This window comes from Enoplosus armatus, chromosome 14 (assembly GCF_043641665.1).
Source record: "Enoplosus armatus isolate fEnoArm2 chromosome 14, fEnoArm2.hap1, whole genome shotgun sequence".
In the NCBI taxonomy this organism is placed as follows: domain Eukaryota; kingdom Metazoa; phylum Chordata; class Actinopteri; order Centrarchiformes; family Enoplosidae; genus Enoplosus; species Enoplosus armatus.
This window is the reverse complement of record NC_092193.1, coordinates 19,268,514-19,289,406: the sequence shown is the minus strand read 5'-3', so window position 1 is coordinate 19,289,406 and position 20,893 is coordinate 19,268,514. Positions and strand designations below refer to the sequence as shown.

At 41.7% G+C, this 20,893-nt stretch overlaps 4 protein-coding genes across 5 annotated transcripts; 1 reads left to right on the top strand and 3 right to left on the bottom strand.

Moving 5' to 3' along the window:
* Window positions 1–1,943: 1,943 nt before the first annotated feature.
* On the top strand, window positions 1,944–4,437 carry LOC139296455 (E3 ubiquitin-protein ligase RNF212B-like). Its single transcript, XM_070918856.1, has 12 exons — window positions 1,944–2,043; window positions 2,187–2,239; window positions 2,350–2,424; window positions 2,699–2,805; window positions 2,896–2,998; window positions 3,110–3,138; window positions 3,239–3,279; window positions 3,399–3,423; window positions 3,522–3,588; window positions 4,063–4,120; window positions 4,240–4,270; window positions 4,362–4,437. The coding sequence occupies exons 1-12, from the start codon at window positions 1,944–1,946 to the stop codon at window positions 4,435–4,437; spliced, it is 765 nt and encodes a 254-aa protein (XP_070774957.1).
* Window positions 4,438–4,821: 384 nt separating this feature from the next.
* homeza (homeobox and leucine zipper encoding a) lies at window positions 4,822–8,475 on the bottom strand. The gene is made up of 2 exons (XM_070918912.1): window positions 8,462–8,475; window positions 4,822–8,073 (listed from the first exon to the last, which is right to left on the bottom strand). Exon 2 carries the CDS (start codon window positions 8,044–8,046, stop codon window positions 6,031–6,033), a length of 2,016 nt encoding a protein of 671 aa, XP_070775013.1. The 5' UTR covers window positions 8,047–8,073; window positions 8,462–8,475; the 3' UTR covers window positions 4,822–6,030.
* Window positions 8,476–10,598: 2,123 nt separating this feature from the next.
* dhrs1 (dehydrogenase/reductase (SDR family) member 1) lies at window positions 10,599–14,365 on the bottom strand. The gene is made up of 9 exons (XM_070919470.1): window positions 14,245–14,365; window positions 13,226–13,376; window positions 12,841–12,984; window positions 12,570–12,649; window positions 12,112–12,244; window positions 11,841–11,981; window positions 11,685–11,754; window positions 11,358–11,438; window positions 10,599–11,240 (listed from the first exon to the last, which is right to left on the bottom strand). The coding sequence occupies exons 2-9, from the start codon at window positions 13,367–13,369 to the stop codon at window positions 11,104–11,106; spliced, it is 930 nt and encodes a 309-aa protein (XP_070775571.1). The 5' UTR covers window positions 13,370–13,376; window positions 14,245–14,365; the 3' UTR covers window positions 10,599–11,103.
* Window positions 14,366–19,307: 4,942 nt separating this feature from the next.
* Window positions 19,308–20,775, bottom strand: c14h14orf119 (chromosome 14 C14orf119 homolog). 2 transcript variants are annotated; one of them, XM_070919335.1, is made up of 3 exons: window positions 20,720–20,775; window positions 20,044–20,386; window positions 19,308–19,955 (listed from the first exon to the last, which is right to left on the bottom strand). In XM_070919335.1, the coding sequence occupies exons 1-3, from the start codon at window positions 20,731–20,733 to the stop codon at window positions 19,782–19,784; spliced, it is 531 nt and encodes a 176-aa protein (XP_070775436.1). In that variant the 5' UTR covers window positions 20,734–20,775; the 3' UTR covers window positions 19,308–19,781. The 2 variants fall into 2 exon arrangements, with proteins under 2 accessions (XP_070775436.1, XP_070775435.1); XM_070919334.1 differs by lacking the exon at window positions 20,720–20,775 and having other exon boundaries at window positions 20,044–20,633.
* Between the last annotated feature and the right edge of the window lie 118 nt (window positions 20,776–20,893).

Genomic DNA, 20,893 nt, shown 5'->3' with positions numbered 1-20,893 from the left:
TATTAAAGAAGGAATAAATGGGATTTTTCATGTAACAAATTTGTTTCACACGTCTGGGGAAAAAAAACATTATGCAAAGTGTAACTTCATGATATGAAGGGTGGTGAGGTGTGAACAATGTAATGGTCACTGTCAGGGGAAAATATGGAAAGCATGATGTGCTGCACCTTAATGCACCAAACCTTTGTTGTATTAATGATCTCTAAAACATTTGTGGGTTAAAGGTCGCTTTACCCAGACCTGCAAGGGATTCAATGAAATGTGAAATGAGTGGATTATTCAATTGCTTGCCTTGATGCACAATACAAAGTTTACTTAAAACAGTGTTCCATCATGTCCTACATATCACTCACTATGTAAGCCACGCCATCGCCCCATGCACGGCATAAATGTTGCTCCTACTTTTAGTTGACTGAAGAGCCAAAGCTTAATGATTAAGCCATGAGGTGACCATCTTGAAATTAGTGCAGGTTATGACATGTCATGGTGCAACAGGTGTCCTTGGTGGTGTTTGTTTTAGAAGACCATTTTAAGTAAGCTAGCATTAAAAGAAATTCTATTTAATCAGCAAAATGTTTTCTGTGCTAAACAGATGGTCATCTTTTTAAAATCCATCTTTTGAAGTGGAAACTGGATTTCTTTTTCCTCAATGTTATATTTCAAGGCGCAGCCAACACTGAATGAAATAACTGGTTTATGCTTCCAGAGCCAATTTCTTAAAAATAAAATGTCCTTCCATATTGGTGACCTTTTTATGCCATGTAAAACGTAGCTTTAAGCTTAGCCTAATATTTTAACAGACGCTGACGAATGGGGGTCTTCATACGTCACTCTGCCAATCAGAGGAGAGCAGGCTCCGCGCGGAGGCGGGACTGCCGAGCCGACTGTAGTAACTCCTCTCCTCCGTCAGGATAAAACTTCTACTACTTCTGAGCAGGGCGAGGGGTAATGTTAGCAAGAAAACAAAAATGATAGAGCATTTATTTTCTAGCCAACATGTTGTGAACGTTTTGAGTCTGTATCTTACTTTCTTTCTGTTTGTCAGCATCCAGCCAAACCGAACAAGTGAATGAGTCACAATTTAAGCTAGCTAGCTAGCATGTAGTTTGGTTAGGTGACCAATAGCATAACCCCTGTTAGTACTGTGGATGAGTAATTTTGTCGTCACTTCACAGCTGTACCTAACCGTACTGTTTTATATGCAAGTGTGTGTGCTCCGTGCCCTGGTTGTGTCATTGCAGAATTATCTATTGCTAAAATGGATGATAACTTTGTGCATGAGAGTGGATAAGATGAATTTCCATTGTGTAATTTATGGGCAAAGTAACTCCTGTATTGTGAAGCCCCAGTGTCATCTGTCTGTATACATACTGGTAAACTACATGGCCAGAAGTATGTGCACATCTGACACCTTTTGCCCATGTCATTTAAAAGCAAATATTAAAAACATTCATATGCTGCTACGAGTCTCTCCAATCGTCTGGACTGGCCTTCCACAAGACTTTGGAACCTAAGTGGCTGCTAAGTTGGGTTCGTGCCATTTCCAGTTCATCCCAAAGGTGTTGTGTAGGGATGAGGTCCGAGCTCTGTACAGGCCAGCCAGGTTCTTCCACACCAAACTTGGAAAACCATTTCTTCATGGAACTGGCTTTGTGCAAGAGGGCATTGCCATGTTGAAACAGGAACAGGTCAAACACAAACTGTTGCCACAAAGTTGGTGGCACACTGTTGTCTAAAAGATAATTGTATGCTGCAGCATTAAGATTTTCCAGGCTGAGCCCAAGCCAGGAAAAACAACCCAATACTAAAAGTACACAAAAGTATGTGACCAGGGGTGTCCACATACTTATGGTCATATAGTGTAATATTTAATGTTACATAATTACATTTGTGTATTGTAATCTCATGTTTGTTTGCGGAGGAGGAAACCCACAGGACTAAAAATGGACTGGTTCCACTGTAATCAGTGTTTCACAAGGAGAGGGTCGAAGTTTGCTGTGTCCAGCTGTGGCCACATCTGTTGTGAAGCATGCATTAAATCTGGTAAGACAGTTATGTACTATCTGCTCTGCGTGCGTAGTTAATTTTCCTCCGCTTTATAACTCTATTAATTATTTAACATCGTTGCTTTAATACGACACAGTTTCAGGCTACATATGCCTCGTGGTTATGTCTTTTTCCCACAGAGCAGTGCAGCGTATGTGGGGCCAGCTGCAGCTATCTGCCCATCACAGATGAGGTTTGTGAGTTTGACATCTTCACTGCAAGTCACTGCCTGATGGCACCAACAGAAAATGGCCTTATTTTACATCACCAACTTATTCTATCTGCACACATTTTCTGTTTCAGATGAAGCCACAGGAAAAGGTGTTTTTCAAGGACCCTGTGAAGCTCATCCAATCACGGCTGGAGCACATTTCACAGGTCTGTCTCCTCTGTGCAGCATTCACCCCAAGCTCCCTCGCTGTCGCCCTTTTTTAATTGCTATACTAGGATGTAAAATGTCAGAGCAGTTAGTCAATTAATAACCAGTCTGTGAGTCATTCAACAAGAGATTGCTTCAGTGATATTTAACGAGATTAAAAGCATCAGTTTATGTGCTATAAGATCATTTGGGAATCCCTGAGCTATGCTCCAAAAGCCAAACGTTGATTTTCATTGAAAGAATATTTGAATGTGGGGTCTTCATGCTCCTCAGATTGCGCTTTTTCAGCGGACACAAATAGAGAGAGTCACGGCGCACTTCAAGCACAAGTCTGTTGAACTGGAAAGGCATCTGAAGGAAGTCGCTGAGCAGGGTTACAGGTGATTTTAATATCTGTTATTGTTCCTCTGTGGCTGTGCAAATAAAACCCCCGATTGCAATGCTGTCCTTCCCACGTCTCTCATCACAAGGCAACTCTCCAAGCTGAAAAGGGAGAATGCTGACTTAAAAAGGCAGCTTTCGGAGCTGAAAAGAGAGACTGTTGAAATGAAAAAGCCACTTTCTCAGAGGAGGGTAAGTGTTCCAAAAGTCTGATGAAGAAAAAGTTGCCAAAAATGCCAATGAACATAATAAGATAATAAATGACATATCTAATTTAGCTTGCGCACTTTCTGTTTGCCACAGGTTTCTCCAGGAGCGTTTCAAATCGATGGGTAAACCCAATTTACATTTCAGGACTGTAATGTTTAATAACATACTTTCCAGTGAAAGGTTTTTAATTGATTGAGTAATTACTTTTTGTCTCATATAAAGTACTCAAAGGATGTCACTCCCTGTGGCTGTAACCACTCCAGGTAAACCCAGTTATATAAGATTAATTGTTACAGTTAATGTTTTCAGTGTTGGTGGTCCATTTCAGACTTTTTGATTTAAGTTGATGATGAGTACGTGTGTGTGTGCTTTCTTTTACCAGTTACCCCTCGTTCAAGAACTATGAGGTATGTATTACATTGTCATGCTGTCATCATCTTTATCATCACATATCTGCACTTTATACTTTAAGACTTTATGCTCACACATGTTGTCTGGGTCTCAGTCACTTTGGCTCAGCGGAGTCGCAGGGGTGGGCCAGAGACAGAGGTCCCAGTCTATCCTCCCTCACAGTAAGTCTTATAGTCATATTAGCTCCATGAAATCTTTTCTGGGTCTACTGTAAATGAAAACAATAATATATATATGTACATCTATTCGTAGATTATTGTGCTTGTCAACATAATAATCACAGTTTGACAATACAAAAATCTTAACTAAAGGTCAACTTTTTTAAATAGCTTTCACTGAAGATTTCCTGGAGGTTTCATCTCACTGTCTTTCTTAGTGGACGGAGTTTGTTCTGTCCACTAATGAAAACTATGAGATGTGGTTGAAACCTTGGGGAGAAACTAGTAAGTGGACCAATTTCCATGGTCAAGAATGAATTTTTACGCTCAATAATTACACATTTACAGACCAGGCCCTCATTAGAACTCATTCATTCAACTGTAAACGTATTATACAGCATTTCAGAGCAGAATTTTCATTTGGTTTTACCTTTTGTTACATAAAATAAAGGAAATACTTTGATCTCTTTTTGTTAGACTCCTGGATCAGCTACTTCTATTTCTAGCCATAGTTCTCTTCATGAACGTGCACACAGTAAGTGTGGTTGCAAACACGCTTTTGTAGCTCTACCGTAGGTTCTGTGATTAAATACACTATACTTAATCATCTCTGAAATGAAAAGCATTCTATCTTCACCTCTCTGTTTTGAATAGGAAGACCCACGTCCTTTAGCACTCCTACAAGGTAAGAAATGCTTACTTCTGCCATGAAACATTGTAACACATTTCTAAATTAGCTTTCTCATGTAATTGCAGTCCGTTTCTGTCTTCCTCAGAACTCAGCGTCAGACTCCTAATGTTTTCCAGTTCCAGTTTATAAGTGGATTATCGATACAGTCACCCAGGCATTAATGAAATGGGCCCTTACAATTCTGGGGACATTTTTGTCAGTTAAGTTCATCAGGACCGTCTCGTCTTTGTTTTCGCGTTGAGTAGAAATATATTATAATTGTTAAGCTTACATGGATGTTGTACTAATGTTACCATGCAGTTCCTCTGTTGAGGAATTAACCTGCCATATTATCTTACTGGTCATTGCTTGACTTATGGTTTCATTTGAGCAGCAATTTACATTAGAACCATTTCTGCAGATGAATTTCACAGCCACTTGCTTTTTGCTCACAACACAGAACTTCCATTGATGAAAGAATAAATTCAATCAAACGGAATCAGTTGGAATCATTACAGCACACAAAAACAGCATGAACACATGATTATAAAGGCAAATCCTTTACTGGTTTCCAGTGACACAGTTGTGCAAATGAGAATTTTCAAACAGGAAAAAATACATTGAAAGCATCTGCAAAGGAAGACACTAAGTGTTATGGACAGTTCCCTACAGCATGACATTTGCATTAACTTTTCATTACTAATAGAATGACAAAACACAGTGGTGCACCCTGCTTCATCAACATTCTGATAAACTAATCTTTGTCCAGATATTTCTAAAGCGCTAAACTCTGAGCTCCATACAGAGTATGGAGTTTTTCTGAACCGATAACCTGAAAGTATAATTTGTGCTAAAATTCGTAATCTGATCAGAAACAGAATGGTAATATTTCTTTGGATTCAAACCCTTTACTACTTATGCAGTACATGGATCCCCACCAGTTCTCATATCTAGTTTGTCTATATTATAATCCATCAAGTCACGTGCTACACCTATTAAGACAGAAGAGATGTAAAAAATACTGACTGAATCAATGAGTGGAAATCAAAATTGAATTGGCAATTCTGACATCTGTATGATGTTGATGTGCTTGCTGCTTTCTTAGTACAGTATCCCATGTACCATGCCGTTTCCAAAAGGCATGATAATACGTTTCAGTGTTAAGGGATCAAGAATGACACCGTTTAGTTCGATCTCATCATTTGTGAAATAATTTGATTTAATGAACATGATGGCAGCAGGCTCAAACCAAAGTGCAAGATGTCAATTTAAAAAGTGTACATGTCCAGTGTGCTTTTCATGACAAGGAATTATTGGCTGTAAAGGAATGATTACACACAGTGGTCAGTCAACAAATTCATCAACATAGACATTTTTCTAGAGCAGTTACGTATCTGCTATAGTCAGGTACCAAAAGTACAACCAGTTTAAATTATACTGCTACAATAGCATACTAAAAAAATCTGTAGTAGTGATATCTAAACAAAAATAATGACCTCAGAAAATATAGCAAACCAGTGTACAAGTTACTGTCCTATTTACAGCAACACGGGCAGCACAATTATAATTCAAGTCCAAATATATTAGGATAAGCAGGAAATGCGGCATATATAAAAAACACAAGCCTCACTTTGGGCTTGTACTGGGAAGACTGGATGTTACAAACCTGCCTCAATTAAAGCAATTTCAACCAAAGTAATAACTATGTTGGTGCAAAGGATGTGAGGAGCACTCCACCAACTTTTATAAATGTTCTTAAGTCTGGTTCCAGTGTCTTAATCAGCAACAATAGGTTCTTGGTCAGTCTCCCCAACATCCTGAGCTGCAAACCAAGCTCGCACTTGCTGGTAGCTCATTCTTGATTTCTTGCATAGAAAGTCAAGGTCTTTTTCATTTAGTGAGCCTGTTGAAAGGTAATATGTTACCAATGGCTGGATATCAGGGGAATCAGTACTTGTACCAATTGCTTGAGATTTTCGTTTGCGGCCACCCCCAGCCCGAGTAGATGTCCCAGAGCCACTTCCATTAGTTAAACCACTGCCGTTTTGCTGGGCTGCAAGTTCTGCCAAGAACTTATCACGGACCCCCTTCACCCAGCGCAACTGGCCATTTTTAACAGCATACCGTGTGTCCCCAAACCACTGAATGACATCTGCACGGGGTAAACCTGTAAGCTTAACAAGCTCAGTGTAATCTTCACTCTTGGGCCACTGGCAGCGTAAGAAGTGCTGCTTTAACACATCTAACTGCTCCTTGGTCTTTCTTGGTCGCCCAGCAGGAGTGAGGGCAGGGGATGTGGATGAGGAAGCTCCTGAGAGACGCAAGGGCGTTCGTGAGGGACTGGCTTTGGCTGAGTGGGCTGACTTCTTTGATGTGCTGATGCTCTTTGAAAGAGGTTTATTAGGCGAGGCAGTCAGTGGTGGACTGTCAGAGGGGGAAGAGTAGGGAGAGGATTTCAGTATAGCTGATGGTTCCAGTGGAACATCTGGCTCAATCTTGCAGGTCTTGGTTAGTTGTAAGGGTTGTTCTTCACTTTGTTCCTCGTCTTTAAAACAGTCCCCATCCCCAGAGAGATCCTCCATAACGTCATACCCTTCTACCTCAAGGACCCTTTCCCCAAATGCTTCCAAGCTGTTTGACAAAAAGGTCTGAAAGAAATGTGAATTTCTAATCCCATTGTTACGGGCTGCCTCGTGGCCCTTCACCCCGTTTAGTTGACGAGTATTTTGAGTAATAAGTGGAAGAGGTTGAATTTGTTGATCATGTTTACCTCCAACCGCAGTGTGCTGAGAGCAGTTCTGGGCTGCAGCCAGGCTTCCTCGGCCAACCCTAAGCTGGTACCGGCTGTCACTGAACCATTTACGAATGTCGTTACGGCTCAGCCCAGTTTCTTCTTGCAGACGTCTAAGCTCTGCCTCTGCAGGCCAGTTCTCTCTCAGAAAGCTCTTTCGAAGGGCAGCGAGTTGAGCTTTAGACTTTTTGTAGCGGCCATGACGGTGCTGTCGTGAAGATGCCTCTGAAAGGTCAAGGGAGACATTAGCTGCTGTGCTTGCTGGCGTGTCCGCTGGCGTGTCTGCTGGTGGGCGGTAGAAGTATGAATCCTGAGGAGGTGGGAGGGTGGAACTGAAACACGGGGTAATGGGTTTGGCTGGTTTATAGGAATCTGGTGACTCACACTTTGGTTTGTTCTTTTGGGGTGTGAAGCTGGAGAGAGCACCCTCTACTTCACCGCTGTCCTTATCCTCAGTTACCAATTCCTCACAACTTCTGCTCATGCTCTCCATTTTGATTTCCTCGTTTGTTTCAGTAGAGTCATCACAAAGCTCAGGCACTGCCAGCTTCCGCCGTGTCTCCTCAATTTCCTCTGAGGACCAGCTGATACCATATTTAATTCTCTGCACCATAAACCACACCTTAACTTTGTCCAGTGGCAAGGCACATACCCGGGCCAAGGTGCTAACCTCCCGGGATGATGGGTACGGAAATAAGTTAAAGGCCTGGACCAGCTCTGGGATTGTGTCAAGTTCACGGGTTTGATCCGACTGTGTCCATACCAATTTCAGTCCCTCTGACACTAGAGGCAGGCACACAACAGAGTTGTGGTTAGTGGTGAAACTAGCCACACCACTTGCGTTGCTTTCAGCTGAGCTGGCAGAGTGGCGCAAATCCTTGGAGGAGCGTTTAGCTTCAAACTTTCCCTCACATTCAGCCTTTGTTATTTTCCCTTCAAAAGACTCCTCCATGCTCATAAGTAGTCCATTTGTGCCATTATGTTCACTGTACGTTGCCATCTGGGATATCAAAATAGGGTCTTTCACCTAGAAAAGAAACAAAAATACTGATTTAGTTGGTGATGTTTTTTGCTTGTCTCAACTTCACTTCACAGATAAGATCACTGTGAAGGAGAAGGAACGTTTCTTTCTTGAGGAGTACAGCCAAGAGTACCGACTGTGATGTTTTAAGAACTTTCTGTTCTCATTCATTCTCAAAGTCAATTATCTGACAGCTGTTTCCCCTCCCCCCCTACTTGGCACTCCTAATTCTGCACTCCCAATGAAACTAGTCGTATACTCTGTCCAGACTGGGTTCCCCTCCCCCAAAGTGCGGTGACTGACTTTTGTTTTGTGAGTGGGGGTATTGGTCACAAAGGGTGGGAGCGTGGGGAATGGGGATCTATGAGAAATCCATCACAGTCTACTTTCTCACCCCTTCCCAGTCGGGCTTTGTTCCACTTCCAAGTTCTCAGTCCTGAAAGTTAAGTGTAGCCTCTTCACAAAGGCTGATGCCACAAGAGAAACCTGTGGAAAGAGAAAATGAGTTGCATTAGTCACACTCAAGTCAGAGTCTGGGCACACTACGCACTTCAACAGTATCAAACATCAAATACTCCTTATGAAAAATGGTTTGAAAAACCTAATGAATATAAATGTGATTTTGTTAAGCAACAGGTGTTGAGCCATCACTTCAACATATCACAATGGAAGTGTCAGTTTGGCAGTAGAAGGCTAAATACACGTAACTGTGATTCAGCTGTACTTGTTGATGTTTTTTCCCCCCCACTGCAGTCATAATAATGAATCAGGTGTTTGCAAATACTGATTGGACCAAGTAACCATGCACTCTTTATTTAGGGGGAGTTGTTCTTTATTTGGGACAGCACAGGAAATGTTGCGCATTTACTTAGGAGGTTACGCCATGACCGACGATTAAGGTCGCTTTAGCCACGCAAGAAATGTTCAAGTGTACCAAAAACATTAGCAAACAATTATGAAATCACTGTATTAGTCATTCGTGACACATTGAAACCCACGGGGATGAGCTCGTGTGGTGGCCTCCCCGGTGTCTGATGTTTGAAATCTGTGCGCTGGAAGAGTTTGGACATAGTATCTTTGTTTTAGTGAAACAAAAAGCTATAAAAGTTGCTCATTGTGCCAGTGGCGATAGCAGTCCAGTGTCTCCCCCCCCCCCCCCCTTTATGGCGTACTAACTAAAACGCTTCACACTGCACAGGCGCACTTCGCCGTCAGACACGCTTCAGTGAAACACAAAAATAAACTTACCGAGAATGCCAAAACAAGCCTTTATCCCCGAGGTCGGTTCGAGCGAAGAGAAATCAAAAGAATCCCAGAGTTTCCCCGCTGCCACTTCTCTTTTTATGGCCGAAGTTTAGAGGGAGGCAAGGGAAACAATACCGTCTGCCTGTCTCTTTGACCCTTGTCTTATTTATCAAGCACCTCGACGGATTACGGTCTGGATACAAAGATACGAAGCGTCCAAGTTTGTCGCCTTTCGTGGGAGTTCAGTCGTCAGCTAAGTCCTGCCGTAGAGGGCACAAATCTCTCAATCCGTGGGATACAGGTCTGGATTTGTGTAGCCGCTGCCTCGTCCCCCTCGGTCCATCCGTTGTTGCTTTTGTTCTTTAACTGAGAAGTGTTTTCCCTGTCCGGCCAGATCGAGGCGAGGCGGAGCCGAGGACCAGGAAGCCCAGAAGGCCCAACTGACTCTACAACACGGTGACGGCAGGGTGGGTGTGCCAGTCTGCGAGAGCAGGCCGTGGATTGGAGGGAGGAGGCGCCTGTATAATAAATCCGTGGTAGTAGGCTAAACATTTTCACGTCAACCCCCCCCCCCCCCGCGCAAATAAAGAATCAGGCCCACAAACCTAATGTGATTTTAAACGGGAATCAGCATCTTGTTAAATTTAAAGGCTGCATTCGTCCAGCTCCTACTGTCCTAACTTAGAGCAATACGTATCAGGAGTTCGATCATTTCTAATGTACTTACAGGACCCCCGTAGCCTCCACCAAGACCCCTGGAGGTCTAGACTTAAAGAACTTCTGATCAACCCAGGGCTGTATCTACCACTGGGGACACTAAGTTATCTGCAGATGTGGGCCTTGTAGCAACATGGGAGAAGTTACATTATTAGTCTTTTATTGACAAATTCTACTCGTTTCAGACTCTGAATAGTTAGATATACTGCTTTTGGTAATAAAACTTAAAATTGAACATTTAAGAGAATAAAAAGAATATGAAAAATCCAAATAATTGACCCCGGTATTTCATACTATTATACTAGTATATTCAAGTTCTAGAGATTAGATTTGTATTTTTATTGTAAACAAGATGGAAGTATACAATCAATAGTGATAACAGTGTCCTTGGGCAATAAGCTGAATTTATATCTGCTACAGACATGATGAAGCAGCTGTATTTTAGCTGTATGTAGCAATTATAATACATTGTTAATGCTAAATAATACAATAATACAAATACAGATAGCAGAGATGCTATCACTTTGTTATTTTGCAAAAAGGAATGAGAAGCATAAACAGCAGCGAGTTAATGTTTCTTTATTGAACCAGTTGTTACTTAGCTGGTAAAATACAGTAATAGTAGTGTGTGTATATGTGTCAGAATCAGAAATTATACAATTTGTATACTGTATATAAAGTTTATAGAAATATAACAAATGCATGCAAAAATAAACAAACATTTTTATGTTTCTAAAATGTGTCATCTTTATCTTTAGATAGTTGTGGTTTTGTATACTGCTTAAGAAAAATACATCACATGTAGTAATAATAAATTCAAATTTTCACATAGTGTGGCTTCACCCACAGCTAACATTAGTGTTGGTGTTTAATACAAAAAGATGTGCTAGTGCATCCTTCATGTTTACCTCAAACTTCATAGAATGGCAGTATCAAGTAGGAATGGATGCATATATGCAGTTCATTTAAACAATACTTAAAAAATAGAGTTGATCTGCCTTCATTGTTTGGTTCTTGTCACCCTTCAGCCATCAGAAATGGAGATGATGTGAAAGTACTGATATAGGTAAATGTTCAGAACCGGTTATTTGCCAGGGTGAGCACAAAGCGTGGCAGGCGTAGGAATGAAGGGACAACAGCTGACAGCCAGGAGAGATATGGGACCTGGGTCAGGAGGAATTTTAGGGAAGTGTAATCAACTACACTCCGTCCTGGAAACAAACAGATGAGCAAAATATTAGAAGTATGTGATTGTACATAATAGTAAGTTCTATTCTATAAGAGCTGGTTAAAAAAAAAAAAAACGTAGAAAGCTGACACAAACTTACCATCAACATCTTGTATCCCAAAGCGCCTTGCCAGGTCACACGTCAGAAGCACTTTCCCCGTCAGCGACATCAGATTTTTATCTTTCAGGCAGAAAGAGAAACCAGCTTAGTTTACAAATAAACAAGACTTGAAAAAAACAGTTGAACCAGTAAATGCTCCTCAGCAACAAAATCCCTTTCTGAAAGCATGTTGCAATGAACAGCATGTGCAGATCGAATGTGTGCGCTCAAATGCTCACTTCTGTAAAGCCTGTCTGGCTTGCATTTCAGTCCCCATTTAACAGTCTGACTGTGAGGTGAATACCATCTCATATAGTATAATCCTACCTTTTGCCAGGTTGATGATGCACTTCCCGCTCAGTTCTGTGGTCTCTCCACTGGCAAATACATCTTTAAGCTGAGGAAAAGAACCTTCAGAGATTTAGCAAAAAACAGAAGTAGCCACCATGGATAAGGAGAAGAGTCTGCTAGGGAAGAGTCTACCTTTGAATCTACACCGCGTGGTGTATCTTCCAATATGAACTGAGACACCAACTCTGTCTGTACTGCTCCTGGCCACAGGCTGACAGAAGCCACTCCCCTACTTTTCAGCTCAACGGCCATGTCTGCTGCCAGCCTGTCACACTGGAAACAAACCACAAAACAAAACAGGTTTTTTATTACACCAACCTAATTATGCAGTGCGTGTACATGCGTTAAATGAGATTTAGGTCTTGATAACATAAATCTGGGACTTAATGAGAGGAGAACTTACTGCAGCTTTACCAACGCCATATGGCACATTGAACAGATACCGCAGCCCCCCCATAGATGAAATGGTGACTATCAAACCCCGACCTTGAGCCACCATCAACCGGGATGCATAAACTGAGAAGAAATAGTGGCCCCTGCCAGAGAAATAAAAATGGAAATAAGTCAAATCAGTTTAGTCCACTCAGTGTTAAAATACTTCTGATAGAGTGAAAGAGAATACGACTTGAATTTACAGTAAATGCATCACACTGTGTTTCACATCACTCCCCTGGTTTCTTGTTTTGTTGTGTTATCTGAAAGAGCGACTACTGATAAAGAAATCAACTCAAAACTAAAAAAAGGAAAAAAACAAGTTGAGTAATGTCTGGAAAACTGTCACTAGACATAAGGAGATGATGAAGCAGTTGGTTGACAATGACTCAGTTGACTTATCAGACATGAGTAAGCACAAAGGCATACCTGAGGCCTGTGTTGTTGATGGAATCCCAAATGGACGGATCCATCTCCCAGAACTTGTTCCCCATGCTCTCGAAGATAGCCTGCAACAACAAATCACGTTCAGAGTTCAGGTGAAAAGGTCACACAGAGGGCACTTCCTGGTTGCTGCTCTTTCATGCTGTTCCCTCTCATTCACACAGCTTTACTCCACATTAAAAGTTCCACATGTAATTCTGCTACTTCAAGTATGTGATAGACCAAGTAGTGGTTCGTGACAGTGCAGTGCACCTACCTGTACTCCAGCATAGGCATTGTTAACCAGGATATCCAGCCTGCCATTCTGTTCACTTTTTATCTGTTCAAACAGTTCTTCAATGTCTTTGTCTTTTGTAGAATCACAGATAACGGGCACACAGTTTCCACCCCTCTCCTTAACCTGTGTTAGGAGCAGAAGACCTCAGCTGTGAACCATGGAAACAAATCCTGACTGAAACACTGCAAAACAACCACGTTTCAGGTGCAACATTCGCGGACGGGAGGGAGGAATTCCCAAATTGATAGCGCCATCATCAGCTTAGATAGGTAGGTGAGTTAGGTTAACAAACATTGCTGTTGCCGCCCTACCTCACAGCTTGTCTGATAAGCCCTTATAAAGAAATTCAGGCTCAAAATTTCACCTGTGCAGCGGTTTCTTTCAGAGTCTTCTCCTGGCGCCCAGTGATGTAGACGGTGGCTCCTGCCTCTGACAGCTGGAGAGCTATTCCCCGGCCAATACCCCTGGAGGCACCTGTTACTACACACACCCAGCCAGACAAGGACATGTTTTCTCTGGGGGAGGAGACAACACCACATACAAAAGTACATAAAATGAATAGCGGTCTATGTCAGTTAAATGTGATCAGAGGTCAACTGGGACCAAAAAAAAAAGTGAAACTGCAACATGTTTGCGTAAATGAAATGGCACTACCCCCCCCCCCCCACTGTCTATAGTTCACTTGAACTCTAGAGGACCTATTTTTGTCTTACACAACTGCATTAGGTCACTATTATTCAGCATTTTGCGGGTTACAGTTCACAGTTGACTCTGATATGAGATAAGAGTGATAGCAGTGATCAATGATTCATCAGTTATTCCTTTAATGATCACATGAGAAAATGACTGCCCAAATAGTAAATGCTCACTACAGTGTGCACAAGTGTCATAGCCAGGCCTTTGCTAAACGTTATAGGAGGGAAATACAACATGAGAAAACCAAGTTCACCCTCGACCCCCTAACCCGCATTGACACCACATTTGTTCAGTTTCTCATACAACGACTAAAAACAAACGTCTGCTCCTTTAACTCATGATAATAACACACTTTAAGGCTATAACGTCATGCTTTTCTCGCTCTTATGATATATTGACTAATTTATTTTTAACCACGTTGGGGTTTTTTTTTCGTTTAAACAACAAATTCTTCTCGTTATAGCCTAACAAATCAAGTTTGTATAACAAAAACCCTTCAAAACGAGAAAGATTCAGCCAGACCCTGAAGACTTTTCGGGGGAAACTAGTGACTCGTTTACACGATTTGATGAAATTATAATTCATGCGTACCAGGGGCGAGACTGTAATTTAACACAGTAGACTGTAAAATAAACTTTCAAAACTATAGAATTCGCTCAATTGCATAAAAAAAAAAAACATTAATACCTTTTTCCACAGGAAGCGCTGGGTCTGGTTTGTTCAGTCTGCGGAGGTCAACGAGGAAACGTATCGCAACAAATGCCACAGCTGCTGTATGAAGCTGTTATGATATCACACTCGCCTCGAGCTACAACAATGTGTGCAGTGTCACAGTTACACGGCTGTGAAGTACCTTATCTAACATAATATCGCGAGAAGACGCCAGACAAAGCTGAAGGTGGAATGTCTGCGTGACACTGAGGAGTCACTTGCGCTAACTTCCTCCTTCGCCTGAATTCCGACTTGAGTAGTCAAAGAGTTGGTTTTTTTTTAATATCTTAAAATGACGGAAATGTTTTTTGTTTTTTTACAGGTGCCTCGTTTGACCCTTTAATTATTATTCCGTTTTTTAACACAGTTGTAGGCTTTTGTGGTTCAGTTGATAACTGTTTAGGCGACATAGCGATAGGCCAGAATCAGTGAACTATCTTCAGTGTCGGGGGTGGTCTTTGGTTTTACTTAATAAACAAATAATTCACACAGGATGGCGCTATAGTCTTCTTAAATGCGTGTGGCGTATGAAAGATACTGATGGATGATAATGATTAAAGGAAGCAGCAGTAGTAGTAGTTGTAGTGGTAATAATACACAATATATAATATAATAGCGTATTCAAAATGTATTTAAAGACGTTGACACAGGTGTTTTACATGACAGTGATCCCATTTTCTCTTTTATTACCTATACAAACATTTAATACACCAGTGATGAGACAACTGATTTCATTACAAAAGAGCAGACAATGCTCCTGACTTGCATGAATTGATTATGACACGTGTGTCGGCCTGTTTGTTCACAGTAGAAACAATAATAGCAGTAGAACTAAATGATGGTGTTTGTTTTGGCCTGTTTTGATTTTTTTGGTGCATATGATCGAGAAAAGAAGCTGGAGTTGTGGGGTCTGTGCTGCCCCCTTTGCAGCTGTTAAACTGCTGTAATATTACCATAAAGGAAAATTCCGCTCTATTTCTAGTTAATACTTCACTGATCAAAGACTGTGTGCTGCACATGCGGTACTTTTCCTGCTGACTTTACAGAGCTGATATGAATCTGTTAAATAATCATTTAGGAACTGTGGTGTGATCTACAGGAATGAGCACTCTTCTTGCTGCTGTCTTGACGTTGCTGCAATAAGGTCTGCCCCCCCTCCTGCCAGTCCCATCCTTGCATGGATGGACCTTTGGACAGTAGTGTCAAAAAGACTTGGTATGGATCCCTAAATAAAGCACCATAGTTATGCAAAAAGAATTAGGGCTGATATGCACACCATAGAGATACTTAAGAGACATCCTATTGGTGGAGTCCCCATTTGCCTAATGTTGAAATACTTACATTATTGTGCTCGGTTTCTCATCTGATCATTTGTTTCAGAAGTATAAGCTGTGTGGTGATGTTTGCTCTTGCTCCTCTGAGTCAGTTCTGAACGTGATAAACCTGCACGATGAGCTGAAGACTCTCATCTCCAACACAGAAGACCCAGAGAGGATCTCAGGTGAGGAACAGTGAATGTTTCACGCTGCAAACTTTATTCATGTCTTGAAAGAAATGCAGATTTTTTTCTCTAGGTTTCACAAAACTTTCATTTATTGAATCTTTTTTTGCTTTCTTCATTCATCACTGTTTCTCTCTGTCTCCTCACAGAGCTGCAGAGGCAACTGGAGAAGAAGCAAGAAGAGCTGAACTCTAAGATGGCCATCCCAAAAATAAGTGAGGGCATTGATTTGATCCTCTGTGTCGATCTGAGGCACTGTTTACTTCCCAAGCAACTCAGTAAAGTTTTTAGATGGCCCTTAGGTAACTTAGGCAGCTAAGCTTCACGTAATATCTTGGACGTTTTATACAGTCTTATGCCTGCATATTTCATAGAAAGCTACATTTTTGCCCTCTCTGTCGTGGCGTGCTTCAGTGCTGAAAATCATGACGCTGCAGAGTCAGGTGGGGCAGCTGCAGAGGCCGTAGTCAGGCCTCCAGATGTTACAAACCTCGCACATAAGTATCTCTCATGATTCTTCACAAATCCCCTGATCTCTGCAACATGAGCACCATTTACAATTCAAATTGTTTACAGCTGATTGTACTGAACTATAGATTAAAAAAAAGCAGACAGATAAAGTTGAAATAGAAATGTTTATGACGAAGAGGAGGAAACTGCAGCAATATGTCAACGAGCTGAAGAATCAGACAAATGCCAGGTTGAGCATGTAACAAGGGAACAAAGTGTCTACATCATAAGCTGTGTAGTGATGTTTGCTCTGCTTCTCTGGACGTGATAAAGCTGCATGATGAGCTGAAGACTCTGAGGGACCTGATCTGCACCACAGAAGACCCAGAGAGGATCTCAGGTGAGGAACAGTGGTCACAGTGAATGTTTGATAATGCAAATATGTATCTGTACCATTCGGTTTAGCAGAGAGAAATTTGTGTTCCTTAAAATGAAAAGTTATATTTCGCTTTGACAGCTTTACTGAAATAAGTGACAATGAACACGGTGCAGATCACTCCACTAGAAGTCTGATGTTGCTTGAATTAATATGCTTCTTAGAGCAAAATGTTCTGCTTTGGGAAAGAGGGAAATCATCTCATTACATTATCAGATTTTTCATTTGTTTTAAACAAGTTTGTTAGTCAACAAAACTCTGAAAAACTGAAAAAGGTTCAGAAACATGCCTCCAAAGCTGCAAAAAATGGTTTGTCAATCTGTTACTTTCCCACTATTGTGTCCCTGTTGTCCTTCAACACATTATTTCTTACTGTGCATTGCTATAATATGTCTTATAGATATTCCTAAGACTAACATGTATTCATCTAAATAAATCATCTGTTTGGCAAAATAAACAACCTGCAACCATCCTCCTTTATCTGGAATGTTGTTGAAAAAGAATTGATTTGGTCTTTTCATGCATTCGTGGTGATTTGTGTGTTCCCTGACACAACAAAGAGAGAACAGAAAACTTGAAAACACAAATAAAGGTATGACCTGTCCATTACAATGTCTTAAAAGGATCGTTTGACATTTTGGGAAATACGCATATTTGCTTTCTTCAGCGAGTTAGATGGGAAGACTGACACCACGCTCATGTCTGTAAAGCTATAAAGCTACAGCCAGAAGCCGGATAGCTTAGCTTAGCGCAAAGACTGGAAACAGGTGAAAACAGCTAGCCTAGCTGAAAGTGTGCTGCTCTGACATCAACACCCAGTGTGCCGCTGAGGTCCTCAATATGACCTTGTTATCAGTCCTTGTCCTTGAGGTCCAGTGAGTCACTTGATGTAGTTTTGGAACTGAATATTTCATCAAACAGACTTGGAGAGACAACTGCAACAGAGCCGCAGCTGCATGATAAGGACACCAGGCTCAACCAGTGAGAACCAGAGTTCAAAGACCAGACCAGAAAAAAACTGCAGGACAACTACAACAGTATGTTCAACCCTCTGAAGTGCTCATACATCCAATATGTAGATTCATTCAATATAATAGAAGAAAGGTAGCAGATGTGATGCTTGATGAAATGTATACATGTGTATGTCTTTTCTGTCTTACTGTTAGACCTGTAAAACCAGAAGAACAAACTTGAGAATGATGACTAAACTATTAGTTCTGCTCAGCAAAGTGCAGACAATACACTGTGACACCCCCCCTTCCCAAAAAACTTACGGTTCTTTCTCTCTCTTCAGATCTTCAAAACAAACTGACTGATGTGGAGGATAAAGCGATCTATGCCAGTGAGTCACACACAAGATTTCATTTCATTTCTTGGAATTTTTCAGCCTGCAGATTCTTTGACATTTCTATTTCTAGTGTTTACATTTAAATCCCACATGATAAATGCTCAAACAGCATAAATGTCAGGATAAAAAATGCACAACCCTACACATACACACACACACACACACACACACACATGCAGGTCACACAACAGGCTTGTTAGATACTGCATAAAAACTGCAGTATGGATTTTATGGTCAGTTTTAAGGTCAGTTTACTCGTCATACCTGGTACTACTCGGCCTGTGAAAATAGATGTATAATGTCTTCTGTGGCTCTGGAGGATCTTTTTCAAGTCTGGGAAAATAAATAACCCTGGGGATGTCATGGTGATGTCATCAGGGTTATCACATCTTGGGCTCAGAGACTGCAACAGAAAATCTGCATTACAAACTGGAGGTGAGGAGTTTGTAATACATTGGTGTTTACAAGACAGGGTGGGTGCAATGAAAGATGCTAACCAGTTGCATTATGGGAAATGTAGGATGTAGTGTTTTGGAGCTTGACACACGCTAGGGCTCAAAAGTCAGGATATCGGCCATTGCTGCTTCAGTTTTCACCATTCATTTTTAATCTGTCTCTTGTGACTCGTCTAACTTCATAGAAGCGACATACTAAGTGTACTGCTTTAAACTTTTTAATGTTTCCTTTTTGAAATGTGATGTAAAGATACACATAATCTCTATGGGGAAGATGACCTTGGATCCAAACACAGCAAACCCAAGAATAGCTCTGCCTGCAGATAACACTGAGATGTCCACTAGTGCAGAAATACAAAATGTCCCCGACCATCCAGGCCGGTTTGAGGTGGTTCTCGCTGTCCGGGCACGACTGGCTTCTCTACTGGCAGACATTACTGGGAGGTGTCTGTAGCTGGGAAGCTTTGTTACCACCTCGGGATGGCCACTGAATCTGCTCAGAGAAGCGGAAGTATCACATTCAGTCCGACAAATGGTTTCTGGACTGTCGTCCTGAACAAACAGGGTCAGCACAAAGCTGTTGATAGGATATCCATTATCATTCCAGTTCAGATGCAACCTCTGACACTGGGCATTCTGCTGGACTACAAATAGGGACAGATCTCATAAGTACTGGTTGTGTTGAGGATGTTGAAAGTCTCCAATAGTGTTCTCTTGGGTCGGTTGACTGGATCTTAACCACACATCTCATTCATGGACATCTTAGTGGGTAATAAAAAAAATCATTCTGACTGCAGAATAGTTTTCACACACACACACACACACACAAAAAAAACCCCAAAACAAATATACAACAATGCTTTTTGTTTATTCTTCTGTTTGAAAAAGGATTTTCCTCTTGTCCATGTCATTCCAGGTGTTTTAATCACTAGGCCCAGTACAGAAAAATGTTAAGTTATAAGTTTATCTCACAGCCGGATGGTAAACCCGTTTATTTCAAGTTCACGCCATTGGGTCACTAAATGGCAGAGCTTCGCCCATGATGAAAGCATTAAGCAAAAAGTTCTGAACTTTATAAAAAACGTGGTATAATGTGAGTTGCAGCTGGAAAGGAGGAAGGGGAAACCGGTAATAAAAACAGCTTATTGAATGAACACTTCTATTCTTACAATGAAATTGTTTGCCTTCAACAAGTCCCATCACAGTTACACAAACATTTTTCTGAAGAGAACTATCTCAGATCCAATACACATGTCCCACTACGTTTCACCTCTTTAAACACATTTTGTTGTAATGCCTTCTCCATCACAATGCTAACATTGCTCAGTCTCTTCCTGCTGTACCGGCTACGCTCCTATAGAAATGGGCAACAAAAACTGGGTCCCGCTCTTCCAGAATGTGCAGGAAGTGATTCCTCTCCTCCTCTCGCCAAGACTCAAACCACTGGGACCACAGGCGCAGCTGGCATTCAAAGATGTTTGGTAGTCTGTCTTTAACCTTGGGCACAACAAGAGAAAGCAGTTGTTAAATGACATAACATCCCCATCTGGACTATCTGTTAAGAGGTGACAGTGCAGAAATGTACCTGAAGAGTACTGAGTGAATCTAGGAGGGTGCACACTTTCCCAGGCACAGCTTTCCCCAGGAGGTCTTGCAAGAACCGCTCTCTCTGCGCGGCGGTCCAGCCGTGGAACCAGCTCAGGACGCACCGCTGCTCCTGGAGGCTTACATAGGAGATGGGCTCCGGGTCGCTCCCCTGACCTACACTCGGAGAAGTGCAGGACAGCTTCTGAAGGCTGGGAGGGCTGGCTACACCCTGTGGAGCCGATGGAAAGTCCTCCGAGCTTGGAGTGGCGCAGCCGGTCCAGTGTTGTGTTGCCATGGTCGGTGATCCCTCTGTCGGACCTCTGAGCCTGGAATTGTGAGTGCTACACAAGATGTCTGTGGCTGTGAGTCTGTGGCTGTCAGCGGGCTGCTGTTGTTGATTTGAACCTTGACTGACATGATTGAACCACGACATAGTTGGAAAGACCGGTTTGTTTCAGCCTGAGAAAAGCCAGCTATTCCTCTGCTGTTGAGTTAATCAGCAATGACTGCTGCTGAGAGGGACTCCTCTGGTCTGGGTAGCGTTAACATGTAGCTTAGCTTGTATCTAAGCAATACTACCGTCGCTGTCTGAATTTAAAACCAGCGTCACAATTAACTACTCTTAACATATATAGTTATGAGTGCCCATCTTTAAAAAAAAAAACGCAAATTACCTTAGTGTCGGCATATTTAAAGTGCAGCCATGTTCAACGAGAGTCGCGGTAATCTTTCTAACACATATATACAGGAAGTATACAGTTAGCCAATTAGCCTTGTTGTGTAGGAAATCAAGCTTGCGCAGATTTTGCGCAAATTTTGCTGTTGAACAAATAAAAAGATTTAAACAA